The sequence below is a fragment of the Myotis brandtii genome, unplaced genomic scaffold (assembly GCF_000412655.1).
Source record: "Myotis brandtii unplaced genomic scaffold, ASM41265v1 scaffold165, whole genome shotgun sequence".
NCBI lineage: Eukaryota > Metazoa > Chordata > Mammalia > Chiroptera > Vespertilionidae > Myotis > Myotis brandtii.
Window position 1 is genome coordinate 3,175,773 of NW_005356042.1, and position 18,751 is coordinate 3,194,523.

The window sequence follows — 18,751 nt, forward strand, 5'->3', positions numbered from 1 at the left end:
GACGCAATGACGCAATGAGCAGGACAGCTGGGAAACCGGGCTGTTAGACCAGCACTTCCTGTCTCCGCTTCCACCCTCCTTCATAGTCTCATCTTCAGCCCTTTTTTAACATTTTTATTTTTTTATTAACTTGAGAGAGAAACATCGATTTGTTGTTCCACTTATTTATGCATTCATTGGTTGACTCTTGTATGTGCCCTGACTGGGGATCGAACCCACAACCTTGGCATATAGGGACGACGCTCTAACCAACTGAGCTACCAGGCCTGGGCCTCAGCCCATTTTTAAATAGATTCAGAATTTCTCACCATTACCAATCCCAGTGCCACCAGATGACCCCTAGTAATAAAAAGGTTTGAAGGTGACTGCTGTTCTCTAACGTCCAGTCACTCGGTGACCCCCTGTCCGCCTCAGGATCGGGCCCACACGCTCAGTCGCTCTCGGTCTCCTCATCCTCTGAAGTCTGGTCACTGCTCTCCATCACCTCTGCCACTTTGCAGGACAGGTTTTTAGATGTTACAACTAAAAGAGTCGGATATTAGTTTAAAACATATGTTAACTAAGAACTAATTAGCAAATCTTTTCCCCTCCCATTATTTTGGTCAATGTAGAAAAAGTCTCTTGGGCTCTACCTCTATCTATTATACAACTTATTTTATAATTTCATTATTTTGGGCAGGAAACGAGCAGGTAAAGTTCGCTTGCTTATAAATAAAATTTTCTCCTAGGAAAACTACCTGTAAAAGTGTTATAAGAAGGTATGTTGCCCTAGCCGGTTTGGCTTAGCGGATAGAGCATCGGCCTGCGGACGAAAGGGTCCCAGGTTCGATTCCGGTCAAGGGCACATGCTTGGGTTGCGGGCTTGGTCCAACATGCAAGAGGCAGCCAATCAATGATTCCCTCTCATCACTGATGTTTCTACCTCTCTCTTCCTCTCCCTTCCTCCTTGAAATCAATAAAAGTATATTTAATAATAATAATAAAAAGGCATGTTTATAACCAAGAATGGATAGCTCCTCAAGCTGGAACATGTAGCATCAAGATCAACCACAGGAAGAAAACTGATTCCTAAGGGCTTTACAGGAATCACCCATTTCCCCAAAGGCCACACATTCCTAAGATCAGCTGAGTGGCTATGTCCACCCCGTGGCACTCAGGACCTACCCTCTCTCTAGGGACGGGACATCCCCTCTTACCCTTGGAGAAATGGCTCTCCTCTTCACATTCTTCCCAGTGATCAAAATCGAAAGCCACATTAGGATTCTGTACAAGAAAATAGTTTACATTAAGTGAGAAAATAAAACACGCTCAGGTTGTTAAGACCAGCCAGTTCATTTCAACTCACCTTCTGTCTGAGTAAGCTACACCAAGATTCCCTTCTCTCTTTTGCAAGAGTGATTATAGGTTCCTCATTTTTAATTATGCACTTGCAATCGTCCTTTATTATGTTGGCCTGCAACTCCAAATCAGCCAAGTAAAATTTTTCTCCTACCCAGGCACTAGGTTTACAAAAAGAAAAGAGTCAGTTTTTTAAAATGTTGGGGATTATTTCTATTTTACTTTATACGATTTACATAAACCTACCTGAAAATGACTCTATCTCTAAAATATTTGCACTTGTAATCTTTTACATTCCTTATTCTTATCTTCAATATGACCACATCGTCTTTTTGGAACCATTTTATTGGTGGGTGGAAGCTGGAGGAAAAGAAAGGGGCTGACATCTCACCACCACTTGCCAGGTGAGGACGGAGAGCGGACGGAGAGCGGACCTCGGGCGGGCCTGCGGAACCTTTGCAGAGGCTCCATAGTTCTGTTCACAGAAGCATCTCCAGTGTTTCCAGGTGAAGCTTCTGTACAAAAGGTCACATTTCCCCACAGGTTACTTATATGCAACCCATAATGTAAACACATATGTACTTACTTTGCATTTTATGCAACGTTAAGCCGAGGAAGTACTCTCTAAGAGCATAAATTTCATAGTAACCTAAGTATACACTTGCAAAGAATAATTAGGAAAAAACTAAAATGCACAGCACTTAATAAAACTAATGAAAACAGGCTTTGACAAATGGTACAATTAAACAACTGGGAAACTAAGGCTACTCTCTGAAAAGCACCCACATTACAGCCGGTGGCTGCAGGACACACGTGTTCAGGCTCCTCCGCTGTCTTCACCTGCTCGGACCCGCTAAGGTGACTTCCACAACAGTAGGCAGGACACTCAAGGAACAATACTAAGCATAACACTTTCTAAAACAAAGCTACGAAACTTCTCCATCTAAAATGAAGCTTCCATCCAAAGACTGTCCATAGCAGCTTGAATAACAATAATCAAAAACTGAAAACAACACAGACCATGGGGCAGTGAGGGCCTGGGGTGGGGGGCAGGGGTGGGCTGGAGGGAGTCAATGGGGGAAAAAGGGGGACTTATGTAATACTTTCAACAATAAAGAATTATTAAAAAAAACATCATCGACCAATAGGTGAACTGATAAACTGGCATATTCACAGCATAGAAAAATCTCAGCAATAAAAAATGCACCTGCTACACATTTATCTAGATGAATTTCGCAGACATACGCTGAATGAAGAAGCCACAAGAGTGTATACTATGTGCTTCGGCAAAACTGATGGTGACAGAAGTCAGAACAGCGGTTACTGGGTAAGGTTCCAGACAGGGAAGTGCCTAAGGGAGACTTCGGGGTTCTGGACACGTTCTTGGCCTGGTTACTGGACATATACACGTGTAAAAATATCTCATGAGCGGTGTGCACTTACTGAATGAACATTATACCTCAAACAATAAAAAGTGAAAAAGTTACCAAAAAAACTACTGGAAGCCAAATTGTCAAAAATAGGACGCTGGGCAATCCCCTCTCTCTAATCCATGTAAAGTGGAGAGCCTGCACAGCAGAACACCTCTCAGAGTGGTTGTACTAACCACCCTTTAAGTAACCAACCATGCTTCCGGTTTCCTGAGTTCGTTCCGGAGTCGGCACCTCTTTCCAAAGCCCCGTCCTCTGGCCGTGTGCTCTGCAGACAGGCAGCCTCTTCTGTAGACGACGGCACCCTGGACAGAACAGGCAACGTTAATCCGAGGAGACAGGCGAACCTGGCTCTGCAGGGACTTCCCAGCCAGAAGGCAGGCAGGCGACCAATGGCCATGCTGTGCCCACTCCCGCGAGCCACACGCATGCTGAGCTTACGGCTCCTTTACGGACGCCCCAGGGCAGCCAGCTCTGCTTACTCTGTGGGCCTGGCATCAAGCACAGAGCAGATGACTGATACATATTTTCAGATAAATGCAGCAACTCATTTGCCAAAGTAAGTTCCCTGTCCAATCATTCAACTTGAGAATAACATACTGCCCTACACTTTAAGGAGGATAAAAGGGCAGAGTAAAAGCCATCTCTCCCTGCGCCCCCCCCCCCCCCCCCCCCCCCCCCCCCCCCCCCCCCCCCCCCCCCCCCCCCCCCCCCCCCCCCCCCCCCCCCCCCCCCCCCCCCCCCCCCCCCCCCCCCCCCCCCCCCCCCCCCCCCCCCCCCCCCCCCCCCCCCCCCCCCCCCCCCCCCCCCCCCCCCCCCCCCCCCCCCCCCCCCCCCCCCCCCCCCCCCCCCCCCCCCCCCCCCCCCCCCCCCCCCCCCCCCCCCCCCCCCCCCCCCCCCCCCCCCCCCCCCCCCCCCCCCCCCCCCCCCCCCCCCCCCCCCCCCCCCCCCCCCCCCCCCCCCCCCCCCCCCCCCCCCCCCCCCCCCCCCCCCCCCCCCCCCCCCCCCCCCCCCCCCCCCCCCCCCCCCCCCCCCCCCCCCCCCCCCCCCCCCCCCCCCCCCCCCCCCCCCCCCCCCCCCCCCCCCCCCCCCCCCCCCCCCCCCCCCCCCCCCCCCCCCCCCCCCCCCCCCCCCCCCCCCCCCCCCCCCCCCCCCCCCCCCCCCCCCCCCCCCCCCCCCCCCCCCCCCCCCCCCCCCCCCGATCCCTCAGCTCCTCTGACAAGCTTGGGTCTGCTTCTAGAAAGTCTTTGCATATAAAAGCAAATATCTGATCTTTCTATCTCTATCTCTCTCTCTCTCACATACACACACGGGCATGTTTAAACAGAGGAAACCTACTGAATTCACTTTCCTGCCCCTTACTTTATTGTACTTAATAAAACCAGAGATTAGAGGGCAGCCTCCTTTCTCTAAAGTTTTTAAATTGTGTTTCTCTTTTGGTTTTTTGAGCAGGTAACCACATTCATGTGGTTTAATAAAAAAGTCTACACAGTGACTCTCCACCCTATTGCCCAGCCACCCAAACTCCTTCCTCGTGGTGACTATGAAATGCATTTTGTGTGCATCCTTTGAGAAGTCAAGCCTAAAGGAGCAAACCAATGCACCATGTGTACACCTGTGTATACCCGTGTACACACACACACGCACACCTTTGGGGTAGGGACGTGCGTGTGTCTCCAGGGGACTTGACTGACATGCATGAAGCCTGCGGCGCGGCACTGCCCAAACAGCGGAGAGCAGTGCCCCATGTCCACCCACCAGGACCGGGCAGGGACCCTCCTCAGGCCTCACCCTCTCTCAGGGGTGCAACACCGGCCCTCCATCGCTCACTCTCTTCTTCCACCACGGCTCTACCTCCTTCATTAGACCCTCAGCTGTGGGGTGTCCCTTCCTCCTCTCACACACAAAGTTTCCTCACACACACCAAGTTTCAACTCTCCTCCAACCTGGAGCCCAGAGCCTTCCCCAGGGCTTCCTGCGTTCTAGGCTCATACTTTCAACCTCATGACACGGAATAGGTCTAAAAGCAACGCGGTGTCTCCTCCTCTCCAACAGGCCAGCTGCTCCTGGAAAACATCATCGATGTTTCTAACTCTCTATCTCTCTCCCTTCCTCTCTGTAAAAAATCAATAGAATATATTTAAAAAAAAAAAAGAAACCAGCTCCTTCTCAGCACCCCCACAAAACCAGCGCAGCGCAGGCCACCGCCACCGCCATCCTGCCCGCAGCTGGGCACAGCCTGCGTCCCCCGCTCCAGCCTATTCTCAACACAGAAGCCAAGGATCTTTTCACTACGTGATTTCTCTGCTCAAAACCCTCGCATGGTTCCACCTCCTCAGAGTGGAGCCCACACCCTGCCGCGGCCACAGGGACAAGATCTGGCCCAGGACCGCTCCCACTCCGCTCCTGCGTCTCCCTCAGGTGCTGCTCTAGTCACCGTCCTCCTCCCTGTGCCGGGGCCACGCTGTCCCTGTCCTCCCTCAGCTGCCTGCCTGCATCGGGCCCCTCCCGTGTCACCGCCCACCTTCTTGGCCCCAAGGTTCCCTACGTGCCTTTCTGTGTTGATTTGCTTCCCTTCACTTGTCACCACCTGACCCACCTGTTTGGTTCACTACTGTATCTACTGTATCTCCAGTTGACACTCAATATTTACTGAATGAATGAATTCTAAAACTTCCACTCTACCTAATGGCAACTTTAATTGAAAGTATTTATCTGCTAGTTGGGTAAACTGAAACAAAGTTGGACTGAAGAAATATTCCAGCATCTTGCTACCAAAACGGCAAACCAGGAAGCCCCGAGTTCCCACCATTTCCCATCAGAAACACTGCGAGGACCACCAGAAGCTGCCTGAACCGACTGTGCAGGAGCTCTGGAAAGTGAAAGGTTTACAGCAGCCAACAAAGCCCAGTCAGGAAACAGCCAGCTCCGAAAGGGGAGGCAGGCTCTGTGTGTCCACTTGTCTTTGCCCCACACCCAGGGCCTGGCGGGCTTGAGTGGCAGCAGCTTATTCCTGTTCCCCCTCAAACCAGAGGGCGCAGAGCGGCCCCTTGCAAACTCTCTGCAGGCCATTCTGAGGTGTCTGGGGAGACACCGAGGGACGCAGGCACTATGCCTGTTTGCTTCACACATCTTGGCACACAGGCAGGAAAGCAGTGGGCAGTTTGGAAAAGCTGACACCACAGATGCCCGGGGCAGGGACTAGGCATGGAAACCCGCAACAGACCACTGACGGCCCAGAGGAGAACCTGGGAGAGACTCACTGGGAAACTAGGACATTCAGCAGCAGCACCTTGCGGGGGTCAGGGAAGGGTGCAGAAAGCCACGCACGTGCTGAGGCAAGACGCGTGCTCAGAAAAGTCCTGAGACGACCTTGAACGTGACCTCGGGCTGATTTCTAGGCGAGGCTGTGGAGAAAGTGGGAATTTTCGTGCACTGCTAGTGGGAATGTAAAGTGGTGCAGCTGCCGTGGGAAACACTTTGGCAGTCCAAAAAAACAAACACAGAATTACCCCATGATCCAGCAAGTCCACTTCTGGGAATATACACAAGAACCGAAAGCAGGGGTGTGAACAGATATCCCTAAAGCATGTTCTCAGCGGCACGATTCATACAGCCATACGTCCATGAACATTAATAGATACACAAAGTGTGGTCTATCCATACAATGGAATATTTTTAGCCTCAAAAAGGACTGAAATTCTGATACATGCTACAATATGGTTGAGCCTTGAAAACATTATGCCAAGTGGAATAAGCCAGTCACAAAAAGACAAACATTGTATGCAGTACCGGAACAGGTAAACTACTAGAGACAGAAAGCAGAATGGAGGTTACCAGCGACTGGGGGCGGGAGAAAAGAATTATTGTTTGATGTACAGTTTCTGTTTGGGGTCATGTAAAAGGTCAAGAGATGGACAGTGGTGGTGGTTACACAACACTGTGAATGTAACTAATGCCACTGGATTTTACACTTACAGTTACAATGACAAATTTTTATGTATATTTTAGTGCAATTAAAATACAACAAAATGAGAAATTCTGTTATGTCTGTGTTAACACAGTAAAAAAAACACATGCAATTTTAAAAATTACTAATAATTTTGTTAGATGTAATAATAGCACACCAGTCAAGTTTTTAAAAGCCTTTTGTTCCACATCCTTGCCAACACGGTATTTTCTTTCATTTCTGGTGAATATGTAGTGGTATGACTGCACTGTGTTTTTAATCTGCATTTCCCTGATGGCTAATGAGTTTAAGAATCTTTTCATATATTAATCATTAGACAATTAATTAGCTGGACACTGTGAAGTTTCAAGTTTTTTGCTCAGTTTTCTACAGGTGTCTGCAATTTTCATCCTGATTGGAAGGCGTTCTTGATTTGAGTCCTTTGGTAACACACGCTATCATCCTCCCGCTTTGGGGGTTGCGAGTCCCTCACACTGCTGGGAGAAGTACAGACTGGTGCAACCAATGTGGAAAACTGTGGGGCAGTAGCTCTAGCTTGACTCAGCAATTCTATTCTATCAGAAATACATTCATAAGTGCACCAAAACACAGGCAGGAGAATGGTTAAAGTACCACCCGAAGTAGCCCAGCACTGGACATTTCTCCCACCAACAGTAGAATGGGTAATTATGGTACGTTCATACAATGGGATATAATTCAGCAATGGGAATGTCAGGCCTACAGCTGCATGCACAACATGAATGAGTTTCACAAATAACGCTGAGCTAAAGAGCTAGACTTAAGAGAGACACACTGCATGATTCCGCTCAGAGTTCAAACCCAGTGCTGCCCTGGAAGGGAGGAGCTGGTCTGAGTCATGTCCTGTTTCTGATCTGGGGCTGGTTTCTTGCTCAGAAAACCTACCAAACGACATTTACAACACGTGCGCTTTTCTGTCTGCGTGCTGTCAGTAAAAAGCTAATAAAAACTCATTCCATAAGAGACACACAGTGAAATAATACATCTGGGATCTGTTTTATCACTCCACAAAAACAAAAGTGAAGGCTGAGGTCTGGTTAAAAAAAGATTCCCAAAAGTAACTACTGAAGCTGAGTGATAAAAACAGGGAAACTCATTAAACTGTCTACTTTCAAAAAATGTCTGTAACGCTTGTAAGTTAGATTTCCACAAAACAGCTCTCCCAAAAGAGAGACAAAAATCCACTTACAGTGTTTGGCTTCGGCTTTCTTCAACAGTTTGTATTTTAGCTCCTTCGTACAATTTTTTCAGTTGTTCTATATGTTCTGGATTATCAATGCCCATTCCCATTGACAAAATTTCAGCTCGAACATTGTAATCAATGACAGAAGTTTTCAAATTTAAAAGTTTTGTAATGTGCACCTTGAATCAAAGAAAAAAATACATTTGCAGAATCAAACTTTGAACTTTAAATGAATCACAAGCACGCTCACGCGGCCTCTCCATCCAGCTCTGTAAGGTGTGATGCCCTTGGGCGCATGCCACCGTGTGCAAGGGCCTCCACTCACAGCCGATCATTTCATAACCGAGTCCCACGGGAATCTCCCAGAGCCCAGTCCCACACCGCACAAACACCACCAGCTCTGGGTCAGGGCAAGACCGAATCCTGGCATGGAAGCCCAGACGAGACCAATCTGCGATGCTGTAACCACCCACAACAGTCTTAGGTTTTTCTGATTTTTGCTCCGGTACTTTGACCTCTCTCCACAAGGAAGACCCTGGTCTCCAGGTGCCCAGAAAGGCTCTCCGCCAAAGCCCTGAGTCCTGTGTTCTGGACAGTTTCCTCCACTATCTCTTCTGCAACCAAAACATTCTCACCCATTTCAACTGACACAAAACTAGTTGATTCCTGTTGATCGGAGATGCACACCAGGACTGGGCATCCCTTTCATGGCGTGCTGGCACTGCCTGAGGCACCTTCCTAGCGACCCCTGGGGATGTGTCCCATCTGGGACGGGTGTTCCTCTCCCACAGTGGAGAGCCAGCTGGTCGAGTGGAGAAGGCAGCAGGCGTGGTCTGTCTCCCCCAGCGAGCCCGGCCACTGCTACACTTTAGAGCTGCCTAAGCATATTTGCCAGGGGTGGGGAGGGGGTTCTTCTTCTTTTTTGTTTTATTCTCTTAGCTATAGCTTTAAAAATTGCTGCTTGATGAAGTTTCCATTTTTCTCCAATAAAGAACCACAATATTGACTATTACAGTATCAACTAGTAATCTCTACCTTCACTTCTAAAAATCATTTATCCTCTTACTCTTAAATCTCATACCCAATCCAAATTCCTTTTAAAGTTTTAAGGCATTTCCAATCTTACAAAAATAACCTCCAGCAGAAGTTTTTACAAAATTAATTCCTTTAGCCCTAACTGGTTTGGCTCAATGGATAGAGTGTTGGCCTGCGGACTCAAGGGTCCCAGGTTCGATTCTGGTCAAGGGAATGTACCTTGGTTGCAGGTACATCCCCAGTAGGAAGTGTGCAGGAGGCAGCTGATCGATGTTTCTCTCATCGATGTTTCTAACTCTCTATCCCTCTCCCTTCCTCTTTGTAAAAAATCAATAAAATATATTTTTTAAAAATGAATTCCTTTACATTTTATCAATAATCAGTAATAGAGAAAACTTTGACTTGAAAAGTAGAGTTCCTGGGGCCAGGGAGAGGAGATGGTGCCCGTGTCAGAGGGGATGCACTGAGACCCTATTTACATGGCCTCATCCCACGGTCACCACCCTCCCCCACATCAGCTCACAGCATAGGAGTCTCTGTTCACAAATGAAACTCAAGTGTCCCATACAGGTCCTACCTAGCACACAGTAGGTACTCAATCAATATTTAGTGAATGAATGAGATAAAAAACTATGAACATAATAAAACCTATTTTTGAAAGCCCACGGACTGGAACTCCCCGCACTACCAATCACGGGTCGGGACTTTAAGCTCATTTACAACTAGACGGAGGGCAGTCACTGACCCCAGGCCTCCCCACCTGTGGGGACAGAGGACTGTGAAACCGACCTAACAGTGCACAACCAACACGTAAAAAAGTGGAATAGGCAGCACTGTAAACATTAGAGACTGTCACATAGTAAGGACAATTTCATGAAGCTTGTCTTGGTTGTGTGTGTGTGTGAGTGTGTGTGTACACACACATGCCTGTTAGCACTGGGAGACAATGCAAAAGATTCCTTTAAACAAAAACCCCACACTCAAACTATTACCCAAGTAACATGAAAAAAACTCCTCCTAACTCAGAGTCCTAAATAAGCCTCCATTCATGTGAGACAAAAGTTACTCAAAGCAACAGGTTAGAATAATGTGGACTATTTGAGAGGCCCATTCAAACACACGTTTGTTTTTAAGGAAACTGCGTACTTACCATTGGATCAATCCAAACTGTATTTCCTAAAGCAAATACCACTTTGGCATCATGCAGTTTTCCAGTGACTTTATGATGAATGTACCTCGTGACCTGAAAAACACACTGAAGTGGTTTATGTGAAGCTTTAAGAAGACCTCGTTCTGTGTATGCCATGTGGTTCTCCAACAAACTCCCACGCATTTCATTAGCGCCCACAGCCATCCCAGGAGTAGGTTATGGAGGCCCGTGTGCCCCTTTCATCGACCAGAGTAACTAACAGTGGAGTTGAATACCGGCAGGTGTGAGCCCTGGCCGGTGTGGCTTAGAGGATAGTTGGCCTGCAATTCCTGATCAAGGGCATGTACTTGGGTTGCAGGCTCGATCCTGGCCCTGGATGGGGTGTGTGCAGGAGGCAGCCAACCAATGTGTCTCTGTCACATCGATATCTCTCTCTCTCTTTCTCTCCTCCCCCATCTCTCCTCCTCCCTCACTCCCTTCCACTTTCTCTGAAAATCAATGGAAAAATATCCTCAGGTGAGATTAACAACAACAAAAGGGCAGATGCTAAAGCTGAGTGCACAGGTCCATGCCTCTGGACTCCTAATACTGCGTGCTTCCTACCGTGGACATGTGTCCCCACCTCCTCTGTTAACCATCAACCTGTCGTTAAGGTATGGATGTTTATTTCCTGGAAAGCTCAATGAGAGTGCAGTAGGCGTTCCTGCAGGTGCGGGGGGGCAGGCACGCGCGGAGCTGCTCGGTACCAGGACCCGAGAGGCCCAGCAGATGAGACCTGTCTGAGCCCTGTCAGGCACATGTTGACTCCAGTAAAGCAGACGGGGAGGGAGCTGGCTCGTGGTGATTGGATTATTTCCACCTCCACTGAACTTTGTAATTGTCTGAAAGGACACGCACAGGAGAATGTCGCCCCCATTTCTAGAGAAGGCTCCTCTTCAAGAAATACTTGTGGTCGATCATCCTGACAGACCAAATGTTTGCCATGACTTTCTCGCTAATGGCTACACCCCCAGAATACATGTGGCACCAGCACACAGTGGACAATCAGCAAATACTTTCCATGAAGGAAAAGACTGCTATTTAATAAATAACAGTCTATTTTACTAAACTCTCTAAGAAAGACTGTGTGTTCACCCTGTATGGTGTAAGCATTCACCTATGTATTTCCTGGATAACGTGCAACTTTGTGTTTAACCCAAACTGTTTTTACTTTGCCAACTGCAATGGCTTATTTCATATCCTACTAATCAGAGGATACAAAACTTAACTTCCCCTGAAGAACCAGGGGAAGTTATGAACAGGACTCACTGCTCTGGGGATGACTGTCTGGCGACCTCTCCCAGGCGGCGAGAGCCTCTGCAGCCCGTGTTGGGAGGCCGCGGAAGCCCACCCTGGACCACTCTTCCGTGCCCCTTGTCCTGGCCCATGTTGTTTTCTTGGCCTCACTGCCTCATCCAGTCTACTTGGTGACTTCCTAGTCACTCCTCCCAAAGGGCCCACACAAATGTTCCTTCCTTTGAGAGCTTTGCTGAACTCTCTCTTTCCTTGTCCATCCTCCCAACCCCAACGAATTACCTGGTCACTCAGAAAGTGGCCAGCAACTGTGCCCCCTCTGACAAGGGTATCCATTTTGTAGGTTCTTACACTGTTTCTTCTCCTTAAGCTGACAGCCAATGTACTTTATCAGGACACACATTTCCCACCAATTCTAAGTCTGTGAGTGCTGAGGATGATGATGGCAGCCCGCCCCCGGCAAACAGGGTGCCTGTTCAGAGCTGGGCCTCTGCAGGTGGCCGTCAGCCCAGCCCACACCTGCAGGGACCACGCAGACTGTGCTCTCTCTGCTCAGGAACAGGAAGCATTTACCCAGCCTCAAAACCGTGATTCAAATAAACCTCGATTCTGTGTACATTCTGTGTTAAGTATATTCTAAAAGTCAGCAAACTATAAGAAGCTGAAATAACTCTCACTTTTGGATTCCATTCAATTTCATTGTCAGCAGGTTTCACTCTACAAACAATGAACTCCATGGCTTGGGGGGGCAGAGCCTGGAAGTTTTCTGGGAGATGCAGCAGCTGATCTCTGGGGACGGGTCCAGTCCTGCCTTCATCTATAAACTTCACAAGGACAGTATCGAGGGCCGACGTGTCTGCTTTTTGGCTCACCTCCAACACCTGAACTCTGAAGAACAACAGTGGCATCAGTTTAACACAGAGATTCTAAAATGGAAATAACCTTTGCCTCCACTTACCCATTAAGTGCTAAACATATAGGAAGACCCCCGAGCTGCATGGTTTTACTCCATACTAGGAATAAAATACCTAGAGCTGTCAAGAGCACTTAGCAATGGTTTATTTAAAGCATTCCTAAGTATAAATAGAGTAAATCCCTTATTTGACAACACATTAAAAATTAACGTAGCAAATTAAAAGTTTCAAGTTTCTCAATCTAGGTTATCACCAAGTGGAGTAGGGTGTGGCATTCGAAGGATGTAGGTGCCAACAGGTATGTGAGTCAGACTGCCTGGGTTGGAACACTGTGCCACTTATTGAGCTGACCTCAGACGAATTACACAGCCTCGCCAAGGCTCAGTATGCTGATCTGTAAAATGGGAATAATGCCATATCCTTTGTGAAAATTGCGTTAAAGATGTACGTGTACTTGGCACACAATGATGGCTCCATAACTGTCGGTATATAAACGCTACAGTCATCCAGGCTCTGTGCTCAAGAGCCTGGGGCCAGATGAGTCCCAGGTGTAGAACTGTGCCCAGGGTCTGGGGGCCATGACCCTGCCACCACCATCCTGGGAGTCAGCAGGCCTAGCACGTGAACAGTGGGCCGAACGGACAGAAATTAAAATGGGGGTTTAATAGCAGTTAAAGTTACCTCATGCTTCATAACTTTTCAAGATGAAATAACAGACATTCTACCTGTGAAAAAGTGTTTTCTCTGCTAATCCATATAATCCAAATTTCTCCACCTTTTCAATGGTTGTTTTATTACTGGAATCCTCAAAATACTGCTTCATTTCAGCATTAAGAGTTGCATAAAGATCCACGTGTTTATCAACTATACGACCAAAGTAATTTGTTGCATTCAAAATGTAAAAGGGTATTATCTGAAACATAAACACAGCCAGGAAATAAAATTAAGCTAAACCCAGAACCCCATCTGCAAAAATCAGCACCTGACCTGAGAACCCAAAGCACATGAACAGAAATAAAAGAATAAACTGGAAAACTAGCCAACAAGCAAACAAAACACAACAAAAACATTACCCTCAAAGAATTAGCTTCACTTTAAATCTACCGGATTTTTTTTTGTAAATCTCATTATTTTAAAATTGCATTATTAGTCATAAGTGTCCCTTTATTTACTTTTTAACTGCACTTTATAAAACTCTTCTTAAAATAGCATCCCTTTCTCTTGAGCCCTTTCTGATCTTTGCTCCTATAACGAGCGGTATTTTAGTAAGAGCCTACTGTGCGTGAGGCACTGGGCAAACAGATGAAGCCACGTCCGGCAGGGACCCTCAGCAACTCTCAGATGGACAGAGATGCCACAGCCAGAGCGTGCTCAGGAAGACAACTCTTCACAGGCAAGTGTATGCGGGGTCACTGGTGTGTGAGGGGAGTGCTGGCATGCGTATGCAGTAGCAAGAGCGTGGAGAAGGCATTCCAGACAGAGGAGCAAACAGTGTGCATTGAGGCAGGAGCCCTGGCTGCCCAGGAGTGAGAACTGGTGACTTGGTGGAATGGTGGAAAGGGTAGTGCTGACTCAGAGGCGGGCAGGCAAGGTAGGGGCGAGGTCACCCCTTGTGACTGAAAAGAGTGTCGGACCTCACCAAGCTGACAGCCTGGGGTCCCCTCTACGGCCCCTCCAACCTCACTGCCTGCCCCTCTCCCAGTCTCACTGCCAGTGAGTCGTGCTGTCCACAGACAATCCACATTACCTCCTACCTCGGGGCCTTTGTACATGCTGGTTCCTCTGCCTGGAATATTCTTCCCCAGGTCTTCCCATGGCTGGATCCTTCTTATCTGACCCTCAATGCAGTTGACTCTCTTCAGAGAGTCCCTCCCTGCCTATAATTTTCAAAGGGCCCCTTGTCCCCTGGCACCCTTACAGCAGCATATCTACATTTCATCCTCTTCACAGCACATCTTTCTTACTCACCTGTCCACTGTGGACCATCCCCACTAGAATGTCAGCAGAAAGAGGACTGGTAACATGTCAGTCACAGTTCCCAAGCCAGCCATTCTCCAGCACCCCCGTGCAGAAAGCTGCCTCAATAAACCCTCAGTGCTTACTCAAGCCTGCCCCACCTCAGGCAGGAGTTCAGCATCCCTTCCTGCTTGGCAACAATCCTTTCCCAGGGAGTCTTCTTCCCTATGGTTTAGAGGCCCCATCGGCCTGGCATTCCATTCATTAGCCCACTTGGTGACAGCAGTCAGTGACCATGAGGCAGTACGGAGGATGAGAAAAGTTACGAGAAATGGGCAGGGCACAATACATACATCAATAACAAAAATTTTTTAAAAGATGTACAAAGAAAAATGGGAAAAAATATACTAAAATGGTAATGTGATTGTTTTAGAGCGACAGGAATAAAGAGGAGCGTTTCTTCCTCCCATACTTCCCAAATAAGAAGGCTTTAGGTCAAGGAGAGGGGCCTCAGCACACACGGGGTAAACAAAGTCCAGGCCGAGCCGGCCTCAGTGCAGCAGTCCCTGCTGTAGGTCACTAGCACATCCAAAGACACAGGTTGGCAGAAAGGAGGCAGCAAAAAAGCAGCTTGTGAACTGGACTCTCTCAACAGAAGGAGAGCATGAGGCCTCCAGACAGGGTAGGGTTATCAACTTGTCCTGATCTATCCCATACCATCCTGTTTTCAGCACTGAAAGTCCCATATGCCAGAACCCCCTCCCCAGTCTGGTCACCCCGGGAGGGTCCCTTCTCGACACCCCACCCCCCACCTGTTTTGATTCCACTCTCCCCAGTACCTATGCACACAACTAACTCAGTTTGTTATGGTCACAGGATACAAGGTAAGGGTAAAAAATCAATTGCGTGGTTTTTTTTTAAGGGAGACATCTGTAATACTTTCTTTTTAAATACATTTTTATTGATTTCAGAGAAGAAGGGAGAGGGAGAGAGAGATAGAAACATCAATGATGAGAGAGAACCATTGATCAGCTGCTTCCTGCACGCCCCCTACTGGGAACCGAGCTTGTAACACAGGCATGTGCCCTTGATGGGAATCAAACCTGGGACCCTTCAGTCCACAGGCTGACACTCTATCCACTGAGCCAAACAAGCGAGGGCTCAATTGTATTTCTAAAACAACTAGAAAATAAAGTTTTTTAAAAATTCTCAACCAAGGATAAGATTTTTTAAAATACAATTTTATTGATTTCAGAGAGGAAGGAAGAGGAAGAGAGAGATATAGAAACATCAATGATGAGAGAGAATCATTGACCGGATGCCTTCTGCATGCCCCACACTGGCGATTGAGCCTGCAACCTGGGCATATGTCCTGAAGAGGAACTGAACTGTGACTTTGTGACTTCCAGGTCGATGCTCAACCACTGAGCCATGCAGGCTGGGCTAGGACATGATTTTATTGATTTGACAGAGAGAGAGAGAGAGCGAGAGAGAGAGAGAAAGAAAGAGAAAGAGAAACATCAATGGGTTGCCTCCCATACCCACCCTGGCCGGGGATCAAACCTACAACCTAGGTATGTGCCCTGACACAGAATCGAACCCTCAACCTTCTGGTGTACAGGACAATGCTTCAACCGAGTTTTGATTTTCAAGTGGGAGAAAATATTTGCAATATATCTGACAAAGGATATCCAGAATATATAAAGAATTCTTAACTCAACAAAAAGAAAACCCTAAATTTTAAAAGTGGACATAAATTCTGAACAGAGAGTTCATAAAAGAAGAGATACAAATAGTCAATAAGCAGTGAAAAGATGTCCAAGCTTCTCTATCACCAGGGAAATACAAAATAAGATATCAGTGCAAATGCAACAGAGTGGCAAAAATTAAAGACTGAGAATACCAAGTATTGATGAGATTGTACCAACCGGAATTCTCATATGCAGTGCTGGTGAGAATGCAGCTTCTTATAAATATCCACTTATCATATGACCCAGCAATTTCACTCCAAGGTCTTACTCAAGAGAAATGAAAATGTGTAAAACACTTGAAACACTAATGTACATGGCAGCCAGAAACACAAACCACCCAAATGTCCATCAACTTGTGAACGAACCATGATAAATCCATATAAATGGAATCCTACTCAGCAATAAAATAGAGCAACATAGATGAATCTCAAAAGAATTAAGCTGATAGAAATGAGACACAAAAGCCTACATACTGTATGAGTCCATTAATATGAAATTCTAGTAAAGACAAACTGATAGTTACAGATCAGGGGTTACCAGGGGTTGGGGAGTGGAGAAAGGACTGAGTGACTTCAAGGGGGAAAGGAGAGACCTCACTGGGGTAATGGAAGTTTTAATATCATGATGTGGTATTGGTTACATGATTATATATGTTTATCAAAACTGAACAAACTAGCCCAGCCAGCGTGGCTCAGTGGATGAGTGTTGATCTATGAACCAGGAGGTCATGGTTCGATTCCCAGTCAGAGCACATGCCCAGGTTGCGGGCTCAATCCCCAGGTGTGCGGGAAGCAGCCAATTGATGATTCTCTCTCATCATTGATGTTTCTATCTCTCTCTCCCTCTCCCTTCCTCTTTCTCTCTCTCTCTCTCTTCCACAGTCCCCGGTCAGTGTGCTTGCAGAGGGCAACCGACCAATGTTTCTCACAACAATGTTTATCTCTCATATCAATGTTTCTCTCTCTCTTTCTCTCTCTCTAAAAATCAATAAAAATACATATTCTCAGGTGGTTGAAAAAAAAGAGGCTTGGTTAGAAGCGTTCTGGGAAGATGGCAGTAGTCAAGTGTTATATTTTTTTATCATCCCTAAATCTCCACATAAAGACAGATTAATGAGACAGCAAACCAAAAAGTCAGGGGAACAATTTGCAATTAAAACTGACCAAGTATCCCCAGGGACCCCCATATAAAAGCAGATGAGGAAGATAACAGGGAGAAAATCTAGGTGACCTTGGATTTGGCAATGAGTCTGTATGCAACACCAAAAGCACAATCCATGAAAGAAAAAATTGGAATGTTAGGCTTCATTAAAATTAAGAACTTGTGCTCTGCAAAAAAATACTCTAAGGGGAATGAAAAGACAAGCCACAGACTTGAAGAAAATTTTTGCAAAATACATATCTGATAGAGGGCTGGTATCCAAAATATACAAACACTTAAAACTAAACAATAAGAAAACATACAATCAGAGAACCAAGACGGCAACATAGGTAAATGCTGGTACACACTGCCTCCCTCAACTACATCAAAATTACAACTAAAATACAGAACAACCATCATTCAGAACCGCCCGAAATCTGGCTGAATGAAAGTCCTACAACTAGAGAAGTAAAGAAGAAAATACATTGAGATTGGTAGCAGGAGTTGGAGGTGCAGAAAAGGCTGGTCCCACACTCATGTGTGCCTTTTTTTTAATTGGGAGAGATATTGTCAAGGCCTCCTGTGAGAAGTAGGGGGTCCCAACCCCATACCAGACCTCCAGCCCAGGGTTCCAGAACTGGGAAGAGAAGTCCCTATAACTTCAGGCTGTAAAAACCAGTGGGGATTGTGGCTGAGTGACAAGGATGCTACTGGAGTCCCAGATGTTCCTCTTAAAGGGCCGGCACACAAACTTACATGGTCCTGCTTCCTCTGAGCTCCAGCGCTGGATGGCAGCTTTGGGACAATCCAAGGATATCTGGGGAGGAAATGGACTGTCTGGCATCAGGGCAGGAACTTGGAGTCAGCTTTCTCCCAGACAGAGGTGCTCGCAGGGGTCACTGTCACTGTGCTGGGACCTCCCCGAGAGCAGAGCTAACTGGCAGCCATATCTGAGTTTCTATCAGCATAGCCCATATTATTCATCCATCCTGGTGATTCCCTGAGACCCTACCCCATCCAATTTGCAGCCCCACCCAACCTGTTTGCAGTAGCTTTTCCATATGAATGGCCTGTCCTAGCTCAGGCTTCAGACTTTGTTAAAATCTCTGGAAGCAGCAACAGCTGGCATCAAACCTATCAATAAAAGGCCCAAGACCTGGCACTAGCACCAGCCTGCCTTGCTTCACAGCTAGGCTTTGCCTGGGCACTTCCTAGCCCAATACAAGTAGCAGCCATCTGCAGATCTCTTTGTAGTTCCTGCCAGGTGACCCCAGGCAGTGGCTGACTTTGCACCTCCTGGGAAGCCCCAGAGTCAGGGCCACCAGTTGACAGCTTCAGACCATACCAGATTACAACACAACACACTCAATGGGCAGACTCAGTGAGCACCAAAGCCCCACTGAAACAAGTCCTGCTCCACAGGGGTGTCTCCTACACAGCAGCTCTCCCATTGTGGATGCAGCTGCTCCTCACAGCCAATTGGCCTGGAGGTCAATTCCTCCAGTGACACCAACAGCAATCAAAACTCAACTACAATAAGACTGTGCAGCCCCTTCCCACCTCCATCCCCCTC

At 47.4% G+C, this 18,751-nt stretch overlaps 1 protein-coding gene across 1 annotated transcript in view; it reads right to left on the bottom strand.

Moving 5' to 3' along the window:
• Positions 1–224: 224 nt before the first annotated feature.
• The window catches only part of TDRD12 (tudor domain containing 12), an 85,378-nt gene continuing 66,851 nt past the window's right edge, over positions 225–18,751 (bottom strand). The window contains exons 21-30 of the mRNA XM_014536781.1: positions 13,057–13,244; positions 12,095–12,305; positions 10,125–10,217; positions 7,946–8,118; positions 2,964–3,073; positions 1,793–1,853; positions 1,585–1,698; positions 1,346–1,499; positions 1,197–1,263; positions 225–522 (exon numbers count right to left, since the gene is read on the bottom strand). Coding sequence (XP_014392267.1) covers positions 431–522; positions 1,197–1,263; positions 1,346–1,499; positions 1,585–1,698; positions 1,793–1,853; positions 2,964–3,073; positions 7,946–8,118; positions 10,125–10,217; positions 12,095–12,305; positions 13,057–13,244 — 1,263 coding nt within the window. The 3' untranslated portion in view covers positions 225–430. The remainder of the gene's footprint in view (positions 523–1,196; positions 1,264–1,345; positions 1,500–1,584; positions 1,699–1,792; positions 1,854–2,963; positions 3,074–7,945; positions 8,119–10,124; positions 10,218–12,094; positions 12,306–13,056; positions 13,245–18,751) is intronic.